General features: G+C 39.7%; 1 protein-coding gene across 2 annotated transcripts in view; it reads left to right on the forward strand.

Moving 5' to 3' along the window:
- Positions 1-26,813, forward strand: part of GAP43 (growth associated protein 43) — a 96,619-nt gene that overhangs the window by 15,116 nt on the left and 54,690 nt on the right. The window contains exon 2 of one of the 2 annotated variants that reach the window (XM_010388617.2): positions 26,407-26,801. The exons of the other annotated variant lie outside the window; for it this stretch is intronic. Coding sequence (XP_010386919.1) covers positions 26,595-26,801 — 207 coding nt within the window. The 5' untranslated portion in view covers positions 26,407-26,594. The remainder of the gene's footprint in view (positions 1-26,406; positions 26,802-26,813) is intronic. 2 annotated transcript variants of the gene reach the window in all.

The raw sequence follows: 26,813 nt of genomic DNA on the forward strand, positions 1-26,813 counted from the left end.
TCCATCTCCAGTCAGTTGTAACCCAGCCATTTTTCATGGAGATTAACGCAATATCCTCCCCCTATAATCACCTTCTTCTACCCTAAACCCTTTACAATCCTTCCCTCAGCAGCCAGAGTGGTCTTTTGAAAAGTGTCTATAAGATTGTGTATCTCCACTATTTAAAAATCTTTGATGGCATCCCTTTCCATTTAGAATCAAAACCAAACTCATTACAAGGCCTAAGAAATCCTACATTATCCACGCTTTGCCTCCCTTTCTAGCTTCTGCTTAACAACCATGCATCTCTTGGTCACAAAGTCTGTTGACCTCTTTTTAGTTTTTAAAACATATAAAACATGTTCACTCTACAAGCCCTTTGCATGTGTTGCTCCCTGTCCACAGAATACTCTTTCTCTGGCTCTTTACTTGAGAAGCCTTCTCATCTGAATGGTGTCCAAGTCACTCTCTAACACATCACACTGTTTTTTAATCTTTTTGGGGTTGCTCTCAATCTGATTTTTTTTTTTTTTTAAGTATTTACTTTTCAATATTCTGGTCACTGCCTATCTCTTCAAGCTTTAAAACCCACCCCTCTTCACATTCCAGACTCTATTGCAATTGTGTTATTTCATGGAATGGCCCATATTATTTCATCCTTTCTCCCTTTCTAAACACTGCTCCTTTTGTCTGTAATGTCTTCCTTCCTCTCCTTTTCTACATGACACATTTCCTGTTTATTTCTATGATGTGGCTGCAGTTGTGTTCTTCTTTATGGAGACTCTCTGATCCTCCAGTCTGATACAATTATCCTTCCTTTCGTGCCTTCATTATGTCTAGTACATACCTCTATTACAACATTCAACAAACTTTATTATATGTATTCATGTATATGTCTATTTCTTCTGCTATACCAGGAGCTCCTTTCAGGGAGGCATTATGTCCGTGTATAGATCTAGTTGAATGTTTTGCACACCATGATTTCTCATTAAATTCGAGTTGAATAAATGCAGTCTACAAGAATGAACAAATACCAGTGTCCAGTGAGTAGTATGAGATGGCAAAATTTGGTTAGGACTAAGGCAAAGGTTGACCAGCTTACAATGATCAGTCATGGAAACTGTTCACTTCTGGCACAGCCCATAATTGGGCCGCTAATAGATATTTCACACAGAGCTAAGACCATACAGACTTGGATTTCACTCAACTGATACCAGCTGGTTACTTCAGCAAGTAACAGTCACCATTTTATAGAGAGATACTTTAGTAGTCAGAAAGATAGCCATCCTTGACGCTATAAACTTCTTATTATCTAGGCTAAGGATGAGTATTCACTGTAAAATATACAGCTATATCATTTTAGCCAATTATTCTGTTTCCTAAACTTGGTGCTTAGGAAGCTTGGCCTTTCCTCACATTTAAAGCTTATATCTTCTGGTACTCCTCCCACAGGAATCCTGGTGAGGTTTCAGATCTTCCCCTTTGTCAATAATATGATTTATAGTTGCATGTACACTGTCTCTTACCTTCTCTAGTTTAAAAAAACTATGTATAATAACACTTAGTTATTGCTATTTTTTATTGTCCCCCTTTATTATGGGGGAAGTATCCATCTGTCTGATGTTATTATATCTATCCCCAAACCAATAAACAAAGGATAAATACTAGTAAATTTTCCTATAGGGAAATGAAAGAACAAACGACCAGAAAATCAATGACTTCTCAACACCTAACTTATATCTCCTACACACAAAAATTGAATTACTGGGGGATGGATCTGGGAAGGAATGGGCTTCCCCTTATAATTCTGGTGAGGGAAAAATATCTCCAATTAAGTCTGTTCCCTTTGCAAGAATATTTAAGAGAATCAAGAAGGGAAAAGAATGGTCCATGAACATTAGGTAGCTAGATCTTTTTGAAGTGAAGCTAAATAACATAGGAATTAAACATACCTCTTTGGAATCTAGATGGGAAACTTAAACACTCTCTTGAATTTTTTTTTTTTCCAGGAAATGTTAATCTAAGTTTCAAACTGTTATCTTGGAAAATAAACTTTGGAAATACATCTCACTTGTAGGTTGGGATAGTGCTCACTCAAAAATAAAATTTAGGAAGGACCAAAAGAACATAATTTTTCTGTTTAGAGAATGGATGATCATAAGGAAAGCAAGGTGAAGTGCCCTTTAGCTGAAAAAATATGTCACTTTTTTTCCATTGTACTTTAAAAATTTTAATTATGTCAAAAGTGAAGAAGATGCATGAGTAGTTTGGGTTGCCGAGAAAGCAGGTAAGACAGGCAAGTATTCAGTACTGAGGACATTGATTTGATGGGATATGGTAGAATTTTGAGAGACCCATCAGTCATGGGTAAAACCACTTAGAGCCTTTTCTGGAAGATAATTCATTTTCTTTTTTCTTTTTTTTTTTTTTTTTTTCTTTCTTTTTTTTTTTTTTTTTTTTTACCACCGTGCCCGGCCCATTTATTCTTAACTATACTTCTATGAGGGGTAGTATTTTTAGTCTCATGAAGACATTATAATTTAAAGCCTATTTCTTTTCACTATACCAGTGATTTCCAAAATTGTCTGCATGTACCCTTTGGGGTACAGAATTGAGAAAAGAAAATTTTAGAAGCAAACTGTGAATGAGAGAGGTTAAGTAATTTATCTGAGATCACACACTTTAGCTTTTACATTTTCTATTTCACTTATCTGGTCATACATTCCTTTGCTTCCAGTTTTCACAGGCTTTTCTATTAGGCTGTTTACTCAACAAACTATATGTTGACAGAGTGGAATACAATTTCCACCTCAAGGCTCTGGACTCCTCAATTGATGTATACCCAGAGATACTGCAGTGTCAGTCCACTGTAAATTCAAATTGCCAGTAATTATATGATATTCCAAGATAACCCAACAAGTCTGGGTTACTCTGATTAAACCAAATTTCTTCCAAATTCTCTGGAACTAAGAAGGGGGTTTCCCTTGGATTCCAGTGAAGAGTAAGAGGTCAGGTCTATGTTGGCACAAGAAGATTGGAGATTAAGGAATAATGATGTTTACTGGGCACTCTTTCTATGTATGAGCTTTTATCACCACCTAACAAATAAAACTGGTACTATTTTCTCCACCTGAAATCCTTGCTTGCCTTTTCTTTCTTGCTTGCTTGCTTGCTTTCTTGCTTTCTTTCTTGCCTTCCTTCCTTCCTTCCTTCCTTCCTTCCTCCTCAGTTCCTCATTCCTAAGCAGTCCCACCTCCCGCCCGCCCTCTAGTCCGCCTCCCGCCTCGCCTCTTCCCTCCTTCATTCATTCTTCCTCCCTCCCTCTCTCCATCCCTCCCTGCCTCCTCCTCCTTACTCCTCCTTCCGTCCTTCCTCCGTCCTTCCTTCCGTCCTAACCTCCGCGCCCTCCCGCCCCCCGACCCCCCCTCCTTCCATCCCTCCTCCCCCCTCCTTCCGGCCTTCCCTCCGTTCCCCGTCCCTCCGAACTCCTTCCCTTCCTCCTCCTTCCATCCTTCCCTCTTCCTCTCCTTCCTCCTCCTTCCTTCCTTCCTTCCTCCTTCTTCCTTCCTTCCTTCCTTCTTCCTTCCCATTTCTCTTTCTCTCTCTCTTTCTTGCTTTATTCTGTTTCTTTAAAAAAAAAAAAATGAGATTTTACTACGTTGCCCAGGCTGGTCTCAAGCTCCTGGGCTCAAGCAATCCTCTTGCCTTGGCCTTCCAAAGTGCTGGGATTACAAGCGAGAGCTACCGCACCTGGCCCTGAAATATTTTTTCTTCCATTCTACCAAACCATGTTCTGCCTTCAAAAATTCTGTTGAAAAATCACCTTCTTCATAAAATCATTTAAAACATTTCCTCATTCCCTACCTGGTTCCATATGGCATTCACTATAGTAACCTCCTTAGCAATTCCCCTTTTCTCATATTGTCTATGTGTGTGCGTGCATGTGTGTGTGTATGTGTGTACATACACACATAGGGGTGTGCATATATATATACACACACATATATATATATAAAAAACACACATATATAAAGAGTGCATTTATATGTTTTGTGCATATATTATACATATACATATATATACACACACACACACATAGTGCTTTCCTGTTTCCCTAGAGACTGTTAAAAGGCTCATTCCTGAGGTTTCCTCTGTTTTAGATTTCACAAGGCACCATGCAATGCTTGCACATACTGGGTCTACAGTTAAAGCTACTAAATTTTTATTCAAGCTCCAAAGGAAAAGTTGTCACCTTCTTTGTCTTTATACCTGATGGTGATAATTATCACTGACTAGTAAAGCTAAAGAAAGCTTAGGAATTACCTAGTTTGTTTTTCTTTTATCTTGTATTTATTTAACCACAGCATCTTTTTGACCCAGATTGAAATGTTTCTCAGAATCCAATAACGTAAAACAGATAAAACGGTGTTGTTGCCACTAAAGCAGAGTTCGGTGGCCCAGAGATCTGTCTGGTCAGCTCCCTCCTCTCTCCTCTGAAACCCCCTGTTGAAGCCTGGGGAGCAGTTTTGAAACACTGATCTACAACCTGTCCTTCATGGTGCAGATGTTAGGAGGTTCTATGCTCAAGGCCATTCAACTCAAAAGGGCTAAGATGGATTTTCTTCCCATGTCAGTGCTACTCTTTTCAGAGGAGTGAAAGAAGACCATACTCCCAACTCCTAGATGTACATATGCCTAAATTTTCTAACGTTAACTCAGCATTTATGTGATTCAGCAGTAAACAGGGTTCTTTTACAAATGAAGACTTGGAAGTTATTTTTTTGTTTTCTACCTTTTGACTCTTACTCATCTTATTTTTCAATTAGACTGTATCACCAAGACCAATTTTAGAGACAATATCTCCTCTAATATTATATGAAAATCCTTTATTCATTCAAAAAACATTTATTAGTAATCTACCATGAGCCAAGAACTATGCTGGGTACTGGAAATACAGGTTTTTTTTTTTTTTTTTTTTTTTTTTTTTTTTTTTTAAAGAAACACTCTTTACCCTGAATTAGCTCATAGTATAGTGTGGTAGACATATGTGTGTCAATTTAAAAGTCTGTATTCTAGAATGCACTCTTAAATAATTTTACTTAATCTCTGGTAGTATTTTCCTAATTGTTCAAGAATATTTCCCAGTATAGGTTTACACTAATGTTTCTTCTTGTGTCGATGCGACTATCAACAAGCCTCGGAGGTTTGGGGGATAAATTTTGTAAATAATAGAACATCCATAGATCTAAAGACTTAAGTACACAACTCCAAAAGATTTTTAAGAATTAAATGTGTTAATACACCTACAATACTTATAATTATGCCTGCCAAATAGTAAGCGCTTAACATTAGTTATTACTCGTTATCGTTGATGCTGTTGTTGAAGATGATATTTTATCTATATTAAGTGAATCATATATCTAAATAGCTTTTTGTGGTGATTCTTAAAGGACTAGTTTCCGGATTTTGGGGGTATATGTGTGTGTTCGTGTGAATGTATGCATACACATCTGAAGTTCAATGAACATACAATTGGTTAACTGACAAATGAGTTATTAATGCCACTGACTTAAAATTTGCATGTCCTATGCTCCCAACACTCTTTAATGCTAATATACGTTGTTTCTTGCAGTCTTAGAACTCAGAGACATAATTAGCCTTATCTTAAAGATGTGGCTAATAAAGGTTGAATAAAATTTTCAGGCTGCCTCTACTTAGAAACCAGAGAGGCTCATCATTTTCAAGGAGCTGAAATGTAGACATCTCAATACCTAGACTCAGCCACTTTGTATCTTCAAGGAATGACATAAAGATGCAATGGCAGTTACAAATTATCTTCAGTGATGGTGGTATCCACTGTCTGTGGCTATGGTATCTATGGACCCATGTTCTAATCAGTTGGTGGTTTTGCCTTGACTGTGTTTCCCGGGTCCACCTTCACTTGGTTCCTGCCTAAGTTTTGAGCCTGTTTCTCTAGCCTTGCCATTAATACTGTGAACTCTCTGATATTATCCTAATCCATTTCAAGTTCTATTGCTTGCACTGAAAAATCTTAGTGATGTAACCCTGTACTCAGAAATCAGGGGCAAGCTGCTAATATTTTTCACCTGGATTATTGCAATAGTCTGGGAGCTTTGTACTCACTGTTCTGTCTCCCTGAAACACTTCGTTGCAATATATTCACATGAGTAGCTTCCTTACCTCTTCAGGATTCTACTCAAACTCACGTGTTTAAATCTTATCAAGGAGAAGTTCTCTCATTACCCTATGCAAAATGGCAACCCACCCTAACACTCCTTATCTGTCCTCTTTTGTTCTCTTTCATTTTATTTTCTACAACCCTTGTATCTACTCAAAATACTTTTTATAATCTGCTGGCACCAGTGGTATGTAAACTCCGTGAGAGCTCCATTACTCTTTTGGTGACTTATATTTCCTGGAACCTAGTACAGTGCCTGGTATATATCAGGTACTCAACAAATATTTATTTTATGAATATACGAATGCACTTAAATTATGTTCAGATGCAATAATAAGAATAAGCTAAACACGTGCTACAGCTAATGCATCCATTTCCACCTGCCTCCACATCCTTCCTGATTTCTGTTCCTTAATCTGAACCAGCAGTAACCCATATATTTCTTTCAGCCTAGCTGTCACTCTAAGGTGTGTGATGCAGTGGATTTCCCAAGAGTGAGGAAAGAAGAATTTGGTCCTGCTCACCACTACAAAATGCCTATTTGTTTCTCCTTTTATATTTTAATTGTTTAACTATTTGGGGAGGATTGTCCTGCTGTGGTAAATTTATACTCATTACATTGTCAAGTGTAACTGTATTATTTATTTATTGCAGGCACTGTAGGGGAAATGCTTGCTTTGCCACTGGCACCATCTGGCTTTGAGTGATTATTGTATTTTACCTGATAGTTTTTGGACAGGACTATCAGGGTGATGAATGGGTGAGAGCGGGAGGAGTTCAAACACTGGTTGAAAAAAGGATAAGAAACCTGTAGCAATAAGTCAGTCGCCATGAGGCATTCTAAGCACTGAATAAGATAGAACATCCATTCCACGCCCTGTTTGCATTCCCGGTTAATCGTCAAAGAGTCAACATGGCAAAAAGCATTCCAAGATAAAAATAGCAAGATCTTCTAGAAAAGATTTAAGTTTTAAGGCAAAAAGAAAAATCCTTTATGGTTACTGAGTATGCTGTGAATCCACATAGTTGTGGTTGTAGCTAAAATGCTGCATATTTCTTTTCTCAGCATCAGTGATTTATAAATAGAGAAATTTAAAAAAATGAATCTCTGAAAACATTCCAGAAGAAAATTTGATTTGTGGGAATTGAAGGATAAAATGTATAATGGCAAGTGGCACAATGTCAGACACTGGGTTCTGTGGTTATAACCTGATCTCAAATCAAAACCCAATGCCCCTGGCATTCTCAAAGCTGGATCATCAGAGGTTTTGTTTCAGATAGAAGTGAGGTCATAGCTCTGCTAATGTAAGGTAACTTCAGCATGTCTGAATCCATCTAACAGTCTTGTTGAGGCCAGGAGCCTAAAGAAGCTATTCGATCTTTTTTTTTTTTTTTGAGACGGAGTCTTGCTCCGTCACCCAGGCTAGAGTGCAGTGGCATGATCTCGGCTCACTGCCAGCTCTGCCTCCCGGGTTCACGCCATTCTCCTGCCTCAGCCTCCCAAGTAGCTGGGACTACAGGCACCTGCCACCATGCCTGGCTAATTTTTTGTGTTTTTAGTAGAGACGGGCTTTCACCGTGTTAGCCAGGATGGTCTAGATCTCCTGACCTTGTGATCCGCGCGCCTCGGCCTCCCAAAGTGCTGGGATTACAGGCATGAGCCACCGTGCCCAGCCAAAGCTCTTCAGTCTTTTATCTTTCTCCGGGGAGAAACAACTTTAAAGTGTATGTATTATTGGCCCCTGTATCATTTTTGTTTATCAACAGATCATCTATTGCTTTCATGGTATCTCAAGATTTAGAAGAAATTCAGAAGGCATCTTATCTATGAGTTATTCATTTATTCATTAGGAAATCTTTATTTAGTGCCTACTATAAATTAAAGGATGTAGATAAATATATGAATCAAATATGTCTATTCCCTTTCCAGGATTCATTAATTATTTTCCATGACATCCTTGTTAGGTTGGAGTTCAGGCTTTGGTGCAGTATCTCCAATATTTTTTGTGTTGATGCTAGTCATTTAATACAACACTTCTCAAGTGAGTAAAAGCATATTAGCCTTCACTCAAAGTAGCGAGGCCCAACCAACTCTTGTTTACCCCTCATTATTCAAGAAGTCAGATGCAGAGACCAAAGAAGAATCAGAGTGGAAGTGCTGAACAGTTAACTTAGTGAACTCTTTCACTTTATCTTCTTGTTTTGGCTTCTGTCAGACTTCACTGTACCTGGTCATTCTTTGTGCTATCCAGAGATGGAAACGAAATACTAAATTTTCATATTTGTAACCCAGTAAATACTAGTATCTTGGTGACAAAAAAACAAACAAAAAAAAAAGATCTAAAAGTCCCCAAATCTCTTAATATATTTTAGAACACTCTTTCTTTTTGTTGAATGAAAACTTAACTCAGTTTAGTTTTGTTTGCATACACAAATCAAGCATTGGAATAAATCTTAAGAGTTAAAATGAAATGACTATATCTGTAAAATGCTTAGAAAAATACCCAGAAAAATATTTCTTAAGGCTTTTCAGCATTATCTGTGGCAAGACGTTAAGGCATCTCAAGGTCTCATAAAATATAAAGTAAAGTAGCATACAAACATAGGCAGACACAAAACTAACTCCGGAATTTTAGGGATTTTTGAGATTTCTAGTTTGGGTTTAAGATAATGGTCAATTGTCACTTATTGGAACTTTGGTTTAATAATAATTTTAAAAAATTAAGTGTTGGACTAACTTTTAAAATTTAAAATTTACTCCTATAACTAAACCATATTGGATTATGCCTCTTGCCAAGATTATTCTTAAACCATGATCTAAGAACCTCCTATTATTCTTTCACTGTCAGGATCCAGAAACTCAGTGCCAAGGGTAAGTCAGCCTTAGATAAACAGATTGTCTGGCCTAGGCCACCAATCTGTCCAACATTTGTGACCTATAAAGATTTTTTTCCTGCAAGCAATTCTGCTTATGCCAACTGTTTATATGCACAGTGGAAACTTCCAAAGCTGTCATTTCCTAGGTTTGCTTTGCTTATCAACTAATTACTACTGTGTTAGAAATTTTTCTCTATTTATTGGATCCCAGAAAGACTCAATTAACCAGTGCCTTTTGGTCAAGGATAGTAGCTGAAGAATAAGACCTCAAGATTACAGCATTTAAACTTTGCACAGTGCGTCTTGGTGACATGACAAGGATTCAGGGATAAGCCTGAAAGGCAATATTGCCTTATAGGATAGGTGGGGGCTCAGAAGGGTTCTAATGAAAGAGAAAAAGAGAGAGAGAGAACTTCAAATAATACTGAAGAAATAGAGGAAAGCAGAAGTAATCTAAGACAAAAGAGGGAAAGCCCTTTGGATATCTTGAATTAAATATAAACCCTCAGAAATATTTGCAGTGCTCTAAGTTAGTAGATTGTCATTTCTTTTGGAGGAGACATAATTAGAATGGACCCCAACCACAAGAGACCTCTCCATTAAGACTCATTTGCGATTTGGTACCAGATTGCAAATGAGTCTTAATATAAAATATGTGTCAGAATCCCTCTTCTCACTCCACTTTATATGTTAAGTATCTCTTTTCAGGAAACTAAACAACCAACATGTATTTCCTGAACCCCTACAATGAACCAAAGTCTATTAGAGGTAGCATGGGGCATTGTGTTGAGGGCAGAGGGATACAAATCCCACCAACAAGGAGGGTGCTATGATTTGAATGTTTGTTCCCCTCACATTTCCTCTGTTGAAATCCTCATCCTCAGTGTGATAGTGTTAGGAGGTGGGGACTTCGCAAGGTGATTAGGTCATGAGTGAAGCCCTCATGAAAGGGATTAGTGCCGTTTTAAAGAGACCCCATAGAGCTTCCTTAACCCTTCTGCCATGTAAGAACATGAGAAGGCTCGGTCTATTATACAGAAGGCAGGCCCTCACTAGACACCGAATCTGCCAGCACTTTGATCTTTGACTTCTCATCCTCTGGAATGGTGAGAAATAAATTTCTGTCGTTAAATACTGTTACGCAGTTTATGTTTGTTTTGTTTTTTAATAGCAGTGGGAACTAAAACAGAGAAGAAGGAAGGCTGATATTTAAGAAATATGTACAAATTAAGGAATAACACTCATAAAAATAACAAAACAAGGCAGTTTGTAATTAAAGTATACAAGTACTATAAAAGCTCAGGATTCACAGGAGGAGGCGGGAGAAAGTGAAAGCTTTAAAGAGGGAAAAAACTAGGAGAGTGTCCAGTATGAAGGGAGAGGAGAAGACATTCCAGAGAAGTGGGATAACATGGGGCATGGTCATGGAGCCTTGAGGAGACCATCCTAATAAACCATAGCCAATAAAAGAAAAAAAAAAAAAACAACAGCATGATAGGACAAGAAATTTGTGCCATTAGCAGCTTTTGGCTAGAGGAGCAAAGTGATGTAAAAAGCATTTATGGCACTTGTGCATGTAGGATTGCATGGGAAACTGGAGGCAGAAAGCAAGTTAAGAGGTTATCATTTGAAACGTGTATGGAAGAGAAAATGAAACCATGGTCTAGAGTGTTCATAATTAAAATATAAATGTAAAATGAATTGCAGATCTTTGGAAGAAAAATGGGTCATTTTCAGGGCCTATGACACATGAAGAAAAGTCTCTGCCAATACATGGGGTCCATGACCCTTTCAGTTTGGCTAGCCAGTTGTCTCGTAGTCTAGGCTGTATGACGGTATGACAAGGCTCGTCATGGAACTAGTCCTTCTTTTACACAATACACTGGGCCCTTCTGCAGATCTACTTGCATTCCATTTTTATTTCCCTAATGCTTGGACTGCTGGCTGTATACCTCAACCTTCTTTTCTGCTTCTGACTCCTTTACATAGACCCTATCTGATATGCTGTCCTCGCCTCTGAGACTGGGACTCCTCTATCCACTGGACTCTATCTCCTGCTCTGTTCTCTATCCTTGGACACCATCTTCAGCATTGCATTCCATTGTCCCATTTCAAACCTATTGCACCCTATAAGCCAGGAGAGTCCCCCTAACTTGCCCCATGATGGGTGGAGAAATAAATATGATTGCAATATTTCTAGCTTAGATTTACTGGAATGGATGGGCTATTGGCAGAACTGATAAAAGAAAGAACTGATTTGGTGAGGAAGACAATGATTTTTATTTCCAGCATGGCCAGCATGAGGAAAACATCCAGAAAGAAATGACTAACTGAAGGTCCAGAAGTGGAGGCAGAGGGTACAGGGGGCAAATGACTCAAAGGCTGATTGAGAGCTTATTCATCTTCATGGCATTAGTTGAGGAAGGGTTAGAAAGAAAAGAGCTGAGAGAAGGGCTTACTCACCCTTCAATAGCAGAAGATACTTCATTAAGAGAAAAAGAAAGAGCAGTTAGTAAAAGCATATGGGATCAGGGAAGCCAACAAAAAGAAAGCTCTAAAATAAATGGTCAGTACTATTAAATCAGAGTGATTAAGAAGGATGAGAATGGAGAATAGACCATTGAATATAGGAATAAAGAGACCATTGATAACCTCCAAGTGGGTAGTTTCGTAGAGTAGTGAGGATGAAAGCCAGATTTTAAAGGCTTAGAAGAGGATTGAAGTGAAAGAAATACAGATAACTGGCATAGACCACAAATCTAGAAATTCAGTATTTCTCTTAGTCAATTCCTGCTGCTACAAAAATAATCACAGATTGGTTATTAGTAACAGAAATTTATTTCTCACAGGTCTGTACGCTGATCCAGGCACCGGCAGGTTTGGTGTCTAGTAAAGACCTGGTCTCTGTCTCCAAGATGGTGCTTTACTGCTGCATCCTCACATGGCAGAAGGACAACAAGGAATAAATTCACTTTCTCAATACTTTTAATGAGGACACTTGCTGAGACCTCTTGACCTAATCACCTCCGAAAGGCCCCACCTCTTAATACTATTGCATTAGGGATTAAGTTTCAACTTGAATTTTAAAAAGACACAGACATTCAAACCATATCAGTGTTGAATGGAGAAAGATAAATGAGATTGTAATAAAAAGGTGCTATTTTTCAAGGTAGGGAGAAACCTGTGTTAAAACAAAGGGAATAATAGAGAAGGGAAGACTGAAAGGGTAACAGAAGAAATCAATGTGACATTAAAGAAGGGATAAGTTCAAATGTTTAGATCTCAGCAGAGTTCCTTGTGGAAAAATGATACAGCTTTGAAACAGAAAGGAAAAAGAAGAGGACAAGAAATGGGATGGTTTATATTCAGGGGATCCTGTCAAAATCCTGAATGTTGATGCTGCATGTGATGACTCCCACCTTTAATCCTAGCTGCTCGGTCGGGTGAAGCAGGAGAATTGCTTGAGGCCAGGGGTTCAAGACCAGTCTGAGCAACATAGTGAGACCCCGTCTCTAAAAAAAAAAAAAAAGAAAAGAAAATCCTGAAACCCTCCCCTCTTTTTTCCCTTAGTGAAGAACTTTGGTTGGCTGTTCAGAGTAAAATTGGGAAAGCAAAAACCTTCAGGGGAGTTGACTAACTGACAGGAATGAATTACACAGCATTTTCCTAAGGGTTCTATGGATCACCTGACAGTGTCACCTGGAGAAGGTTTTTAAAATGATCTCTGGAGGAGACACTTCATTCACAAGGTCCTCAGATGATTATGATGCTTGCAAACGTCCAGGAGTGAGTGCCTTGTTGGAGGTGGAGCCATCTTGAAAACACTGACTAATTTAGGAACCTAGGGGGAAGCTACATTGTCTCTCATCCTGTGGTTATTTTTCTCTTCACATCCCTCACAGGGCTCCCTTCACTGGGTGTATTTCTATGGTAAAGAGTGCAACTCATCCCATCATACACCAGCATAAGCTCTTGGTCAGGTCCAAAATATCAGGGAGGGCATTATAGTATACCTACAACCCAAAAGAAAACCTCAGTACTTATTATGTGCACACATGAAGTTTCAGAAGAATGTAAACCATGTATTTTTTTATACTGAAATTGCCTTTCAGTCCATTAAGAGTTTATTTTGGGTAGCCATATGGGATCCCCTTCTCTCTGTGAGCACCCTTTCTTTTCTCTTTCCCTCCCATACCATTTCCTATTCTTCTGTTTCTCCTTCTCCCCAATCCCACTTCCATCCTTGACTTGAGGGGGGACATTAGATCTTAATGGTTCTGTGCATTGCACTGAGCTCTACCCTAGAGACTCAGCACTAGACTCTGCAGACACTAGTCAGCACTAGAATCTGCATATGTGGAAGATCCACAGGTGCTTTCTTGCTAACCTAACCATCTCTAGTAGCATAACTTTGATATATAACTATTATTTTTAAAAGTCACCATTTCTTACTCTAGTCTTACTCCTTCTAAAAATTAAAGGGGAAGGAAAAGGTGTGTGGAAGAAAGTAAAATCTGGACAGGCATGGTGGCTCTCGCCTGTAATCTCAGCACTTTGGCAGGCCAAGGTGGGAGGATTTTTTTGAGCCCAGGAGTTCCATACCAGCCTCAATAGTGAGACCTTGTCTCTACAAAAAAAAAAAAAAAAAAAAAAAAAAAAATCAAAAAATTAGCTGGGCATTGTGGCATGCCTCTGTACTTCCAGCTACTTGGGAGGCTGAGGTGGGAGGATTGTTTAAACCCAGGAGATGGAGGCCACAGTGAGCTGTGATGGTACCATTGCACTCCACTCTCAGGGAGACCCTGTCTGGAAAAAAAAAATTACAATAACAATAATAATAAAGAAAGTAAAATCCAATTCTGTCACACTGAGAAACCTTTCATTGTTTGGAACCCATATGCCAGGAGGTCCTCAGTAAATGAAGCATGGTCATTGGAGGTGGGGTTCTGTAACATTATGAGTTTCTTGCTAAATGAAGTCAAGTCTCTCTCCCTCTCTCTCTCTCACACACACATGCATGCACACTCATGCACATACGAAAAACCTGTTGTTTGAAAAGTTAAGTGTTTGAAAAGTATATCATTTGTTTTTAATTTGTTGCTGAATTTTTTTGTTCATTTGGCAAGATAAATTTTACTACCAGTTATCTAGGATGAGAGGGAGTCAACTTTGAATTCTCACTTGTTGCCTAACCTTGGCATCAAGAGAAAAATCTATCCTAAACTCAGTTCATATGTACATTTCTATATTTTTCTTTCCTTGTGCTGCATTCCATTTTATTTACCAACATAGAAACAGAAGGTTGTAGTTTCTCTATTTCCTTTTTCTGATAAACACCTCAAAAGAATATAGTAATTTCCTCCATTTTTATCTGGCCCATGCTTTTCTTAAACACATGTAATCTGTTCTTCCCTCCCTCCCCCACTGTTCTAAAATTGCTTTCCCTGAAGTCCCTGGTGGCCTTGTAATTTGCATTTGCAAAGACCTTTCTCATCCTTCACTTAACATTTTTGCATTGACTCTGCTGAACACCCCTTCTTAGGATCCTCTCTACTCTTGTCCCCTGTTCTGGCACTCTTCAACTGTTACTCCCCCCGCTCTAAGCTGGCTTTATTTTCTCCTCTGTCTTCTAAATAGAGGTGATACAAATACACAATCTTAGTTTTTCTGATCTTTTATTTTTAATTCTCTTCATTAGAATTTTCTTCCACCTCCATAGCTTCAACTATCACCTTCTCATAAAAGACACTCAAGTTTATATTTCCTGTACTGAGATGCTTCTAGTTGCTTACCAAGGTGTCTAGTTCCTTCCAAATCTTTACCATTGAAACTGAGTCCGTCACCTTTCCCCACAATCCATCTTTCCCTTTGAATTCTCCACAAATAAGCTGTGCCGCTCATTTAATTCTGAAGATATTATCTTTTGTATTATTTATTGAATTCTTTCATTTGTTGTTACCATATGTAAACAATTATTATTTTGAGGGAAAGAATTGTATTTTCTACATCTCTGTATTCCTGTATTCCTGATGATTCTTATTGAGCACTCTTTTGTGTGTGTGTGTGTGTGTGTGTGTGACAGAGTCTTGCTCTGTTGTCCAGGCTTAAGTGCAGTGGTGGCACCATCATAACTCACTGCAGCCTCAACTTCTGGGATCAAGCAATTCTCCCACTTCAGCTTCCCGAGTGACTGGGACTGCAGGCATGTGCCACCATGCCCAGATAATTTTTACAAACTTTTTTGCAGAGACAGGCTCTCGCTCTTGCCCGGGCTGGTCTCAAACTCCTAAGCTCAAGTGATCCTCCCACCCCAGCCTCACAAAAGCACTGGGATTACAGGCATGAGCCTCTGCACCCAGCCTCCTATGCAGTGTTCAATAAATTATGTTTATTAAGACGTGCCAGCTAAGTTCCTAGTATCTTCCCTATATTTCTCTCTCTGGTAATTTTTGAAAGGCTTGACAGATTTTGATGAAAATGAATAGATATGAAGTGTAATTTTGGGTCAGACCACCATCTTGAGACAAATAGTAGCTACTAAATGTACTGACAGGATAATTTCTATAACTTATTAACAGTGGATTCTGTACAATTTTTATACACCCCTGCAACTGAATGTGTTCTGTTATTCAGAACTTCTGAAAGAGGAAGTTACCAGTCAAAGAAATTATAAGGCAAGTTGAAGGATCTAGTTAGGTTAGACTAAGCAGACACTCAAATGAGAGGTAAGGCTGAGCTAAAACTTCAAGACTTGGTTTCTATACCTCATCTGGGAGAATACTGACAACAGGGCATATAAATTTTTGTCTTTTTGCCCAAAATATGAGGTACTGGGCTGGGTGCGGTGGCTCATACCTGTAATCCCAGCACTTTGGGAGGCTGAGGAGGGCAGATGACTTGAAGTCAGGAGTTCAAGACCAGCTTGGCCAACATGGTGAAACCCTGTCTCTACTAAAATTACAAAAAAATTAGCCAGGTGTGGTGGTGCATGCCTATAATCCCAACTACTCGGGAGGTTGAAGCACGAGAATCGCTTGAACCTAGGAGGTAGAGGTTGCAGTGAGTTGAGATCTTGCCACTGCACTCCAGCCTGGGTGACAGAGTGAGACTCTGTCTTAAAAATAAAATAAAATAAACAAAAGGGTAATTTTTCCAATGTCAAAGGAGACTAGAAAAAGTTTTTGAAGAATGGTGTCTGCCTCCACTTTGTGTGGCAGAGTGAAATACCACTATTTCACCAAGGGTAACCTCTGCCTCCTAATCTTTTATTTCTCCCAAGACTAAGTTTATAGATTCTTAGAATTAATGAGTTGAAAAAGACTTGGCCATCTGGTTCAAATCCCTTGTTTAGAGACTTGCCACCTGCTTCCTAATCCTGGTTGTATGTTAGGTTTTCTAATCTTGCCTCTGGGCCTTATCTCTGAAGTCCCCACTCTGCACTGGCCCTAGAGTTTGAGTAATTCCATCCAAATGTAGATATTGCTATTATATTAAAAATAACACTTTGCCTTGTTCATGTGTAATGAATTTTCCTATGAAAGACAGATTCATGTATCACTTTTCAGATACTTAACATATGAAATTAAAAAAAAAAAAAAATTGAGCCCTAATGAACATTTTCTATAATACATGGATCAAGAGTAGGGAGGAAATACTGGTCTCCACATCTCCCCTTCCCACTCCCCCAGCATCAAATCCACTGTCTATAGGCATTTATGCATTCCTTCTGTGATAGGATGATTTTGCCTTTTTTAAGGCTGAAAAATTCAACTCAGTTGACTCTCACAGATTTGAAGTTTTCTGCTGTGGTATAAAAAATACATCCATATTTCAATTGCTTTCACTTTAATTTATCAGTTGGCCACAATATGTATAAAACAGAACTGCCTGGTGCTCAGAATGAAATACCACGTGATTCAAATATTGACTATTCTAATTCAATTTCAATATAAACTTAAGCAAGTCACCTACTTGTCCACTTATCCAGTAGATGAAACAGCAAAGGAGGAGAGTTTATCTGAAAAGTTCTTCTCTGGAGAAAGATACTTAGAAAATACAAATGGTCCTTACCAAAGAGCCCAGCTCATCCCAGGAAGATCTGAGGAGAAGATGAGCAGATCCAGTGCTACTTCAGCTCACCTCTCTCAGCAGTCTTTTTTTTAAAGCCCTGTTTTAATTGAACACTATGTTCCTGAGTCAAAAGAGTGCTTCAGTAAATCTGCCTTCCTGGGGCATAACGAATCACACACAGTCACACTTTCAGAAAGGCGAATCCTGCCAAACGTTGGCTGGACAAAAGATGGCTTTTTTTCCCCTCCAGCAAAAATTACTCAAATTGCTTGAGAAAGAAACACAGTATGTTTATCCCTGTTTACAGATGTTTAGCCAGTGCCCCTTCAGAGGGTCATGTTCCTATAAACAGCATCATGATAATTATATCCACTGCTGCAAAGAACAGATGTGTAAATTGGTGGTTTCTTGGGGGAAAATAATACCAAGTCCATTTTCCAGAAATGTACACAGTACAGTGCAGCTGTTAACATTCTGTGCAGAGGTCTCATTAGTGTCTATTGCTGAGCGAGGTGACATTTAAAGAATATGGAAATTCATGGGGTGGCATCTAGCAGGGAAGTCCAGAGACAACTAGGAAATGATTCAGATGGTTTGGTATATGTAAAAATTTCTAGTGATACTGGGCAAATCTCCACATCTAAAGAAAGTAGTAACAAATCTTTGATTATAAAGTTTTCCAAGAAAGAAATATGTATTGAGTAGAGGGAAGGATTAGGAAACTTCTCATGCCCCACACACCTCTGAGATCTGTGTAACTTAGATATGAACTAAACTTTTAGTGAAGTCAGGTTGCATCAAGGTGGTCAAATTCTCGATCTGTGAACACCAGAATATTTCTAAACTCATCGCTGAAGGGTCTGGCAGGGATCAGGGTTCCCGAAACTAGAGTCAATGGTTCCTTATTTAAAAAGCCAATGTTACCTTGCACACAAGAATTAGATGAAATCCTTTCTACGAATGAATTTATTTTGTTGTAGATACTTCTTTTCCCCAGAATATATATTTATGTGACTATATGGTAATCAGTATTATCCCTAAAAATTAAAACATAACACTAACGTCAGTTTATTGTATTAGAATAGCTATTGAACAGGTCTGTTATTGCAAATATGCATATCACTATAAGCTTCACTATCTTCTGTCTGTATAATTCTCTTAAATTATGTCAAATATGTGCAGAATATTATATACAGGGATCTAGTGTCTGCCTAAAGGATGGGATTTCTCCTGAACTGGGCTATCAGTACCTTCACATGTACCAAAACTTTGCATAAGACCAGTATGTATTTCATAACTTAGTAAATGTGATAAAACACTGAAAGTTAATTTTCATTTACACTGAATATTATAATATTCAATGACATTATGCAAAACTGGGGAATTTTGCTTCTGGGACAGAAAAGCATAATCTAGTTTTTTCAAGCTATGCTTTTATAATTCCACACGAACTACCCAGGAAGACCAAGGCATGTTAGAATGACTGAAATACAACAGGAACAGTCTAGTCTGCTAATCTGGATTTTTCAGGCCTGGGATGGAAGGTTAATAAATTGAGACCTGCCACATACCTTAGTCCAAAGCATGCCTTTGACACTAATGATCTAATTCAGTTTTCTACTTTGTCCAAAATTCAGCCTTCTCATACTCCATGCCCTGGGGACTTAAACAAAAACACAGGAGGTGATGAGGGTAGCCCCAGATCTATCTGGGGCTCTACTGACTCACTCTCTTGGTCTCAGTTTCAATGGCTATGAAATGACATGGTGTGATGGTCTCTTCTAGGCCTTGTGTCTTATGTTCAGTGGGTCTGTGTATGCTGGAATTTAGAATAGCGTTTCTTGGTCATTTGTGTGGGATAGCGGCTGCTGGGTATCCACTTGACTTGAAAGTAAAGAGGTAATAGGGTAGAAATAGAAAATTCTGAACTGTTTGAAATAAAATCAAGGAAGCTGTTACCAAACAGGACTGTGGTTCAGGTCTAAGGACCATAGATGCAGCCCACTAGTACATTTACTAAAATACAGTTTGGCTCTTTATATCAGGCTCCCTCAATCAGCATCTCTGAAAGTTGAACCTATGAATCGGATTTAAACAAGCCTCTTTGGTGTAAATATGTATACTGAGAGTGGGGAACCCCTGATCTAGGTAAAAGAGGACTTTTTCTGCTAATCCGAAATCTGGTTGGGAGAAAATTATGTAATCTACCTAAACTTTGATTTTGTAATAATAGTAATGTTATCTTTCCATCGTTCTCAGAAAGTAAAAGTGTGAGTATCAGTGGAACAGCTCCTTAGTTTCTTAGAAAAACAAGCAATTTCCTAGTAAAAAAATGGATTGTATTTTAAAAATAAATTGTTAAACTTGAAACATAAAACACTTTCCCCATAGAAATATCCTAAAATTTCCAGACCTGTCTGTAAAACTGAGAATGATCCAAAATGTAACTGAAATTCTATGTGTTTGTAATGGAAACATAGAAGAAAATAATGTTACTGGGCTTTGGAGTGTAATAGAACCATTTCTTCATATATAACTTCATTAAAAATGCAAATATATAAAAAACTATATACACACATATTTGTGTGTATATATAATTTCCCTTTTCTAGTCTACAAGTATTGTGCTAGCCCCCCTCAACAGTACTGAGAATGAAAATTATAGCAAAACTCTTTTGTATTAGTTACTTTTGTGTCAGAATGCGATTCTCAAGATAAATGACAAGAGGTATGGATAAAATGATTTCTCATGACGGGCAAAGGTTGGAAGAAACACCATGTGGGGAAAGGGCAAAGATAAAACAGATAAAGAGAGAATAAAAGAGGAAATGAGTGGCTTCTGTGAGCAGGTGATGAGCTAAAGTGGAAGTGTAGGAGAGGTGAGTTGCTTGGGTTTAAGGAAAAAGACTGCTTTGGTGTGTGTTCACCCACAGGCCGAAGAAAGGAACACTGGGTGAGAGTGTGTCAACTACTCATAGTTACCACCAGATGGTGAAACTGATCCAGGGCCTCTTGGGTGTTGATCAGTTTATGCGGAGGTGGGGAGAAGACTGTCTTTCACTTATTAATTCATTAATTTCTTTCACAAATATTTTTTCAGTATCTACTAAGTCCCACGGACTATGCTAGGAGCTGCTGTTAAAATGACAAACCAGATAAGGTCACTGCCCTCAATCAACTTACAGTTGGGTGAGAAGCTATCAGGTACAAGTATGGCCCTAGAACAAATTAGTCTTAGATTTCTAGTAAATAATCTTATGTAATGAGATTTGGCCTTGCTCCTTTGGTGACTTACCTCAAGGAGCCCCAGGCAAAACCAAAAGAAAGGCCCAGGAATTCTTTTTCTCTACCATCCAGCCCATACCTCAGGGCAGCACCTGGCAGGCTTCTCTTCCCTACCCCTTGGTCTTTCATAATCCAATCTTCAGTATTCCTTTAAATAAAAAAGTATTTGCCTTTGGCCTCTTGCCTTCAAAATGTTTATCTTTGCTTGTCTGTTTTTTGAGACAGGGTCTCCACTCTGTCACCCAGGCTGGAGTACAGTGGCATCATCATGGCTCACTACAGCGTTGACCTCTGGGTTCAAGGGATCCTCCAACCTGTCAGCCTCCTAAGTAGATGGAACCACAGGTGTGCAACACCACACCTGGCTTTTATATATATATTTATATATACATATATATTTATAACATATAATATATATAATAATATATTTTGTAGACACAATTGCCTTATGTTGTCCAAGTTAGTCTCGAACTCCTGAGCTCAAGCAATCCTCCCCATCTCCGCCTCCCAAAGTTCTGGGATTACAGACGTGAGCCACCGCAAAACGTTTATTTTGATTAGATGACAGGTATTAATCTGATTAACCAAAGAGACAAGGTATTACTAAATTCTTCATCCTTGGCAACATTTCCATGTTAGGTGTTTTCTATTTGTTTTTTCTTTTCCGTAATGGTGTGGCCTAGTAACATTTAACCTTCTTTAGGGTATTACATACCTTCGACATATAGAAAAGCTATGAACATTCAACACTGAAATAATCATATAAACCAAATATATTGCATACTACTTCAGGGATACTCTGAAGCCCATCCTTAGACCCAGACTCAAACAAAACAAAATATGATTTAAAGAACTGACACAAATCGTGGGAGTTTAGACAACAATGTGATGGGCAGCAGAGGAGAGGACAGGGTTGAAGCAAACTTTTTTTTTTTTTCCTAAATAGGGCTGATTCTGGCTTGTCTTCCTTCTCCCCACTTTGCTTCTTACTCTTGGACTTACAAACTGTCTGGTTTCCCTTCTCCAAGTCAGGGCTTCGTTTCTCAGCCTTGGCCTTCCTGCCCCGCCTTCTGCGTTCTGACTCCATGAGCCCCTCTTCGCGTCTCATTTTCTGCCTTTAGGCGTTCCCTCGGCGGCTCAGCAGTGTGATCTCATCTCTTTGTTTCTCCCCGGCTGCCATCAGTCAGCGGCTCTCTGCGCCCCCGCCGCGCGGGCTTGGGGCAGTGCTGCGGGCGTGGCCTCGGCCGCAGAGACCCTGGGGACCGCAGGGCGTGGCGCGGCCTCCGCCCGCCGCCCGGAGCGACCCCCAGAGGCAGCCACCGGGCGCTCGCCGTGCGCGAGGCCCCTCCTCCAACTCTGCAGAACTCCGGGGAGGCCTCTTGCTCCCCGAACACCCGAGAGTTCGCTTTCATTTTAACGAATCTCCACAATCTCTTGTTTGGGAGATAATTGCTTCTTGGAGAACAAAAGCGTCAGCCCAGAGCCCCAGGTCTCTCCACGGGAGGAGGGCACCCAGGGGCGATGCACCGGGCTCTCTCCTTCGCCCTTCTTGGCCCGCTGGCCTTCACCTCCCACCCGCAGCAGCAACTGCAGCCGGCTTCCGTGGACCGAGCAGCCCTGGGTCAGCCAAGGTTAAGCAGCGGGTGGGGAAGAGGAGAGAAAGCTGGGTCAATTGGAAGTAACCTTCTCGTCCCGCCCAGTTTTTCCTTGCTTGGAGGCGGCAGAAAGCACTTCAGCATTCCTCCGGCTATTTGCGCCTCTTTCTCTAGCAGAGCCAGGTGAGAGGAAGAGCGGCCGGCAGGAAGGTTTCTTTGTCAGCAAAAGAGGACCTTTGGAAACTAAACAGCAATACCCTGTCTTTAGAAGACAGCACAGGAAAGAAAAACAGCTAAGGAGTCAAGGTCAGAGACTCCATTTGGAAAACAATGGCCCTTCATGATTATTACAATTTTTGAAAAGTTTTCTAAGCTTTTTCGTTTGAACTTTCCATTTCTCACTATGAAATGTAGGTTCCACAGACAATTACACACAAGTTTCTTTTTCAGGGGAAGAGGGTAAATGAAACAGGTGGAAAGAAGTGAAATGATTGTAGACGTGGCCAAATTTAGACTTGGTGTGAGATTTCCTCTTCGCTTGGAAACACATGGCACCAGCATGCATTTGTTCATTCATTCAATAATGTGAATGAACATTGAACACCACGATGTGATGGGCTTTGTCACAGGCTGTAAGTGGCTTCAGGTCCACATGAAAGGGGAGCCAAAAATTAAAATAACACATTAGAGAGAGAGAGAGAGAGAAAAGGGAAGAGGGGCAAGGTGTCAGGCAGCAAGCTTCTTAGGGTCAGAATGGGTCACCATCCCTAAAAGCTGATGACTGAACAACTGAGACCAACGAGTGTAGAGGAGCAGTGGAGAGACAATACTGCATCTGCCAGTGATGAGTTTAGGAAGCTCATGAGGGTTAGAACCTTCCCTCTCAGTTTACTGACCTCTTTTTCTTTTTAAATAGGTTGAAGCCAACTGTGGTAGAGGATAACAGTGATTCGCATATCTTATTTATTTATTTTTAGTAGCCCCCTCCCCCGCAACTAGGACAGTGAGTTCCATTCAGATTTTCAACACAGCTGAAAACTTGGCTTTAAAATTTGTGAAGGAAGGCATTTCTTTAGAATCTTTCACTTTTTCATCGCAGAAGCTTGGGGGAATGTTTAGCTTTTTGCTGAATCATGAAGGGTTTGTTACTGCGTTCTGAGAGTGTAGGAATTAGGTGCCTAAAGAAAGGTGTCTGCTTTCCTGTTGAGGTGGTTTATTTAGCAGTTCATAGAAGCATGCGGGTCAAGTCATCCTGAACTGTGTAGAGTCAAGGGTCTTGCCGCATGGGAGGCTGGCCAGCGGAGAAGTTTTGTGCTCTCTCAGTTTGGTGATCCTCATGTTGTATACATATTCCAAAATTTCCAGTAATTAGATACATATAATTACTTATATATATGTAATTTCACATATATATATAAAATTTTAGAAAATAAGTGACAATACAGGCCAAAGTATGGGGGATATACTATCCATTCCAGATACTAGAATAAGATCACAGATAACTTCTTAGATGTTTCTTTTCTTTTCTAGGGAAGTAGGGAAATGGAGCATATATACATTTGCACACAATTCAAACTTACACTTTGAATGTCTGTCTTAAATCTCCTAGTCAACTCCCTTAATGTACAGACAAAGAAACAGGCCCAGAGAAGTGAAGAGACTTTCATAAAGTTGGAGTCAGGTTGGGATATGTCAGGCCTGGCCTCCTTGCTGCTAATTATTTCTTGCTGTTAATTATTTCTCTGAATTTTATAATAGAGGCACCTCTGAAACTGTCTGAAACTTTTCATTTAAAGAGATGTTCAAAAAGAACTGTAGATTTCTCAGAATGGGTGTGTTTAGTCTGAGTGTTGTGGGCCAGTGTATTTCATCTTTGAATGTGCAAAAGATTTATTAAAATGCAGATCTTGGTTCAGTGGGCCTGGGCGCAGCAACAGTCTGCATTGCCAGCCCAAACTGCCCTTAGTGGTGCAGATGTTGCTGGTCCACATGTGGAACGGCTAGGCTGTAGACAGCGTCTTTCCTCCTTGCCTTTCCTTCTAGCTGAGGGAGCAGCCCTGGGGATTTAAGAAGCCCTTTTTGTTTCTGTTGCCAGGTCAATGTGCTCCCTTAGCTAATCTGGATACCTTTCACTGCCTTGTCTTCATCCAGATCTGAGATATTGTTAGAAATAGTCCCTAGAGACAGGTGTCTTGAGCTGGAGGGCGCGATCCTTTGTCTAGTGACTTAGCACCATTTAACTTGGTTCCACAAAATGCTTCTTTCACACATAAGCAATTTACTGAACTCAGATGGTTAAAAAAACTCTTTTTCTCTCCACAAGTGTCCTCCCAGCTGCAGCTTATTGCACTCCCTTGCAGCTGGGAGTGCAGCTGGCATGCTGCTAGCTCACCGGCCTGGCCCTTCCACTGGAACCCAGCAAGTTTTTTGTGCTTTTTCTTCAACACTCTCTTCTGTCCTGCACTTCTGCATGTGATGTCTAGATTTAGCTCTAAGTGCCTTTGTGCAGCATCTGAGTTGAGCAAGCCACTAAGATATAACTGGGCAGAGGTTCTTCTAAGGCAGGCAAACTTCAGTGTCACCCATTTCTCGGTTTTCTGCAGCTTGCCTGCTTTGGAAGGGTGGTTTGACTTGGCTTTGGTTTGTCAAGCCCACTGGGCTTTGATATGACTTCGAATTGCAAGTTTGGCTTGGGGAGAAACTAGGGCTTTTTTTTTTTTTTTTTTTTTTCCACCTAGGAGCTGTCAAATTGCAAACCACAGAGCGTGCTCACAAGAGAAGTGGCAAGGGCAGATTGGGACCATTTCATGAATTTCTCAAATGACAAAGCAATGAATATCTTCTTAGCTTGATAAGCAATGGGAATGTCTAAAGTTTGTTTTTGGTGGGGGTTGGGGGGAAGGGAGAGGCATATTGTAATGAAACCACAATTCTATTTTAGCTTACTCTGATAAAATATGTTGCAAAGAGTGGAAGACAGACTAAGGAGGAGAGCTTCTTAGAGTGAATGTTATAGTGTTAGCTTTTCTTGTCAGTTTTAAACCTTAAAATATGAGAACAGTACTCCTAGGTAGAGTTTCTGACATTTGGTAATAGGAGAATCTTTGTCTAGGTCCTCCCTGCATACCCACTGCACTATCGCCACCAGCTACCTCTGTTATTGCCTTGATTCTCTGCAGTGATTTAAACCTTCTGTTGTATGTTTCTTGGGTGCTTCCACATCATGGCATAGTCACACAGATGCATACTCATTTACCAGAGGCTGCAGAGGTATCAGGCCACTTTGGTTTGTTCAGCTTACTGGGCTTTGATATGACTTTGAATTGCAAATTTGGCTTGGGGAGAAATTAGGGAATTTTCTACCTAGGAACTGTCAAATTGCAAACCACAGGGAGAGTTAACTACTGGATTTTTCTGGGAATCAACTTTCCTAGTCTTGGGTATAATTCTAAGCTGATACAGTAATATGGGGAATCCTTGGTTTCTGATGAGTAAATCAGAATCCCAGTAAGAGTGGTGACATCACCTCTTGAACTCAGCAGAGTCTCCAGGACTTTTCATGCAGCAACATATCTGTAAAGTTCCCTATTGTTGGAGTTTCACTAATTTGGTGCTCTGTACATCCCTTTGGGCCATGTGACGTCACTTATGAGAGGGTGATGGCACATCTCATAGTAGTGTACATATCAAGTAGAAAGTTATTTTCGTTGACCTCAAGACCGCAGAATTAGACAGTATCTCCCTATTTTTACCCAATTTAGCCAAATTCTTTCATTCAAATATTAGATTATTATTAATCACTAAATGCAGATTCATGTGAATTAATTCAGGAGTTGTAAAATTTGCTTGCCTGCTTTCCAAACCAAATAAAAGGGAATTTTCTTTCTTTGATGGCTCCAAAGGGTTCGGTGTTTCTCCCTGTAGAACCACAAAGTGGGAGGTGTGCTAGTGCTTTGTACCATGAACTACACAGTCATCGAACATATACAACATTTTCCCCACAACCTTTGCTACATAAATAATATGATACTTTTTGAGTATCATTCGATTCAGAGAAATTTGTATGGTATGCATGAAGCAGCTCTAGATGGATTTCCTTATATACCTCACTACAATTGTGGAAAAAGGAATAGGAATAGTTGGTTCAAGTAAAAAGCAATGTTTAATTCAGGAACTCAGGCTGAATTTAAATCCTCACACTCAGGAATAAATTGCAGAACCTTCTCTTTACCACCTGCTCAACCCCTTCCTTCTGATAAGAATGCATAATTCTGATTCTAGTCCATTCATTTGCTTTTCTCATTTATTAAATAGCCGTAGTCCCTGACCTGATGCCCTCTCCCTCCCTCTTCTCCCAGTATTGCTTTCCTTGCTCTCTGATATTTTTCTCTCTTGCTTTCAGAATTAAAAGGGAACCTGGTCTCTGGGATGTTTTCAACATCTCAAGTGTGAATTTTCCCTGTCAAAATCTTCACAAGGAAAATGAGTCACAGCATCACCTAGGTGACGAGGTCATAACACCTCAGCCCTTGTTTAAAAAATTTATTTCTACTTTTCTGTTGTAAAGAGATCTCAAAACAGGAAGATAAAATGGGAGTGACAGCTCTGCAGCCTAGTCTTTTAGACAGTGAACTAGGCCAGCATTGGCAGACACTGACGATGACAAAGTCCTGCTCTGAATTGTCCCACCCTGCACTCCACTTTTTACCTCGCCTGGGAGACTTGAGGAAAAACCTTCAGAGTGCAGATCGACCTAGTGCTCATTCGCTTGGCTTCTTGACTTTCTGGCTTTCCAGGGTAATTTTACCT

Source organism: Rhinopithecus roxellana, chromosome 1 (assembly GCF_007565055.1).
Source record: "Rhinopithecus roxellana isolate Shanxi Qingling chromosome 1, ASM756505v1, whole genome shotgun sequence".
Lineage (NCBI taxonomy): Eukaryota > Metazoa > Chordata > Mammalia > Primates > Cercopithecidae > Rhinopithecus > Rhinopithecus roxellana.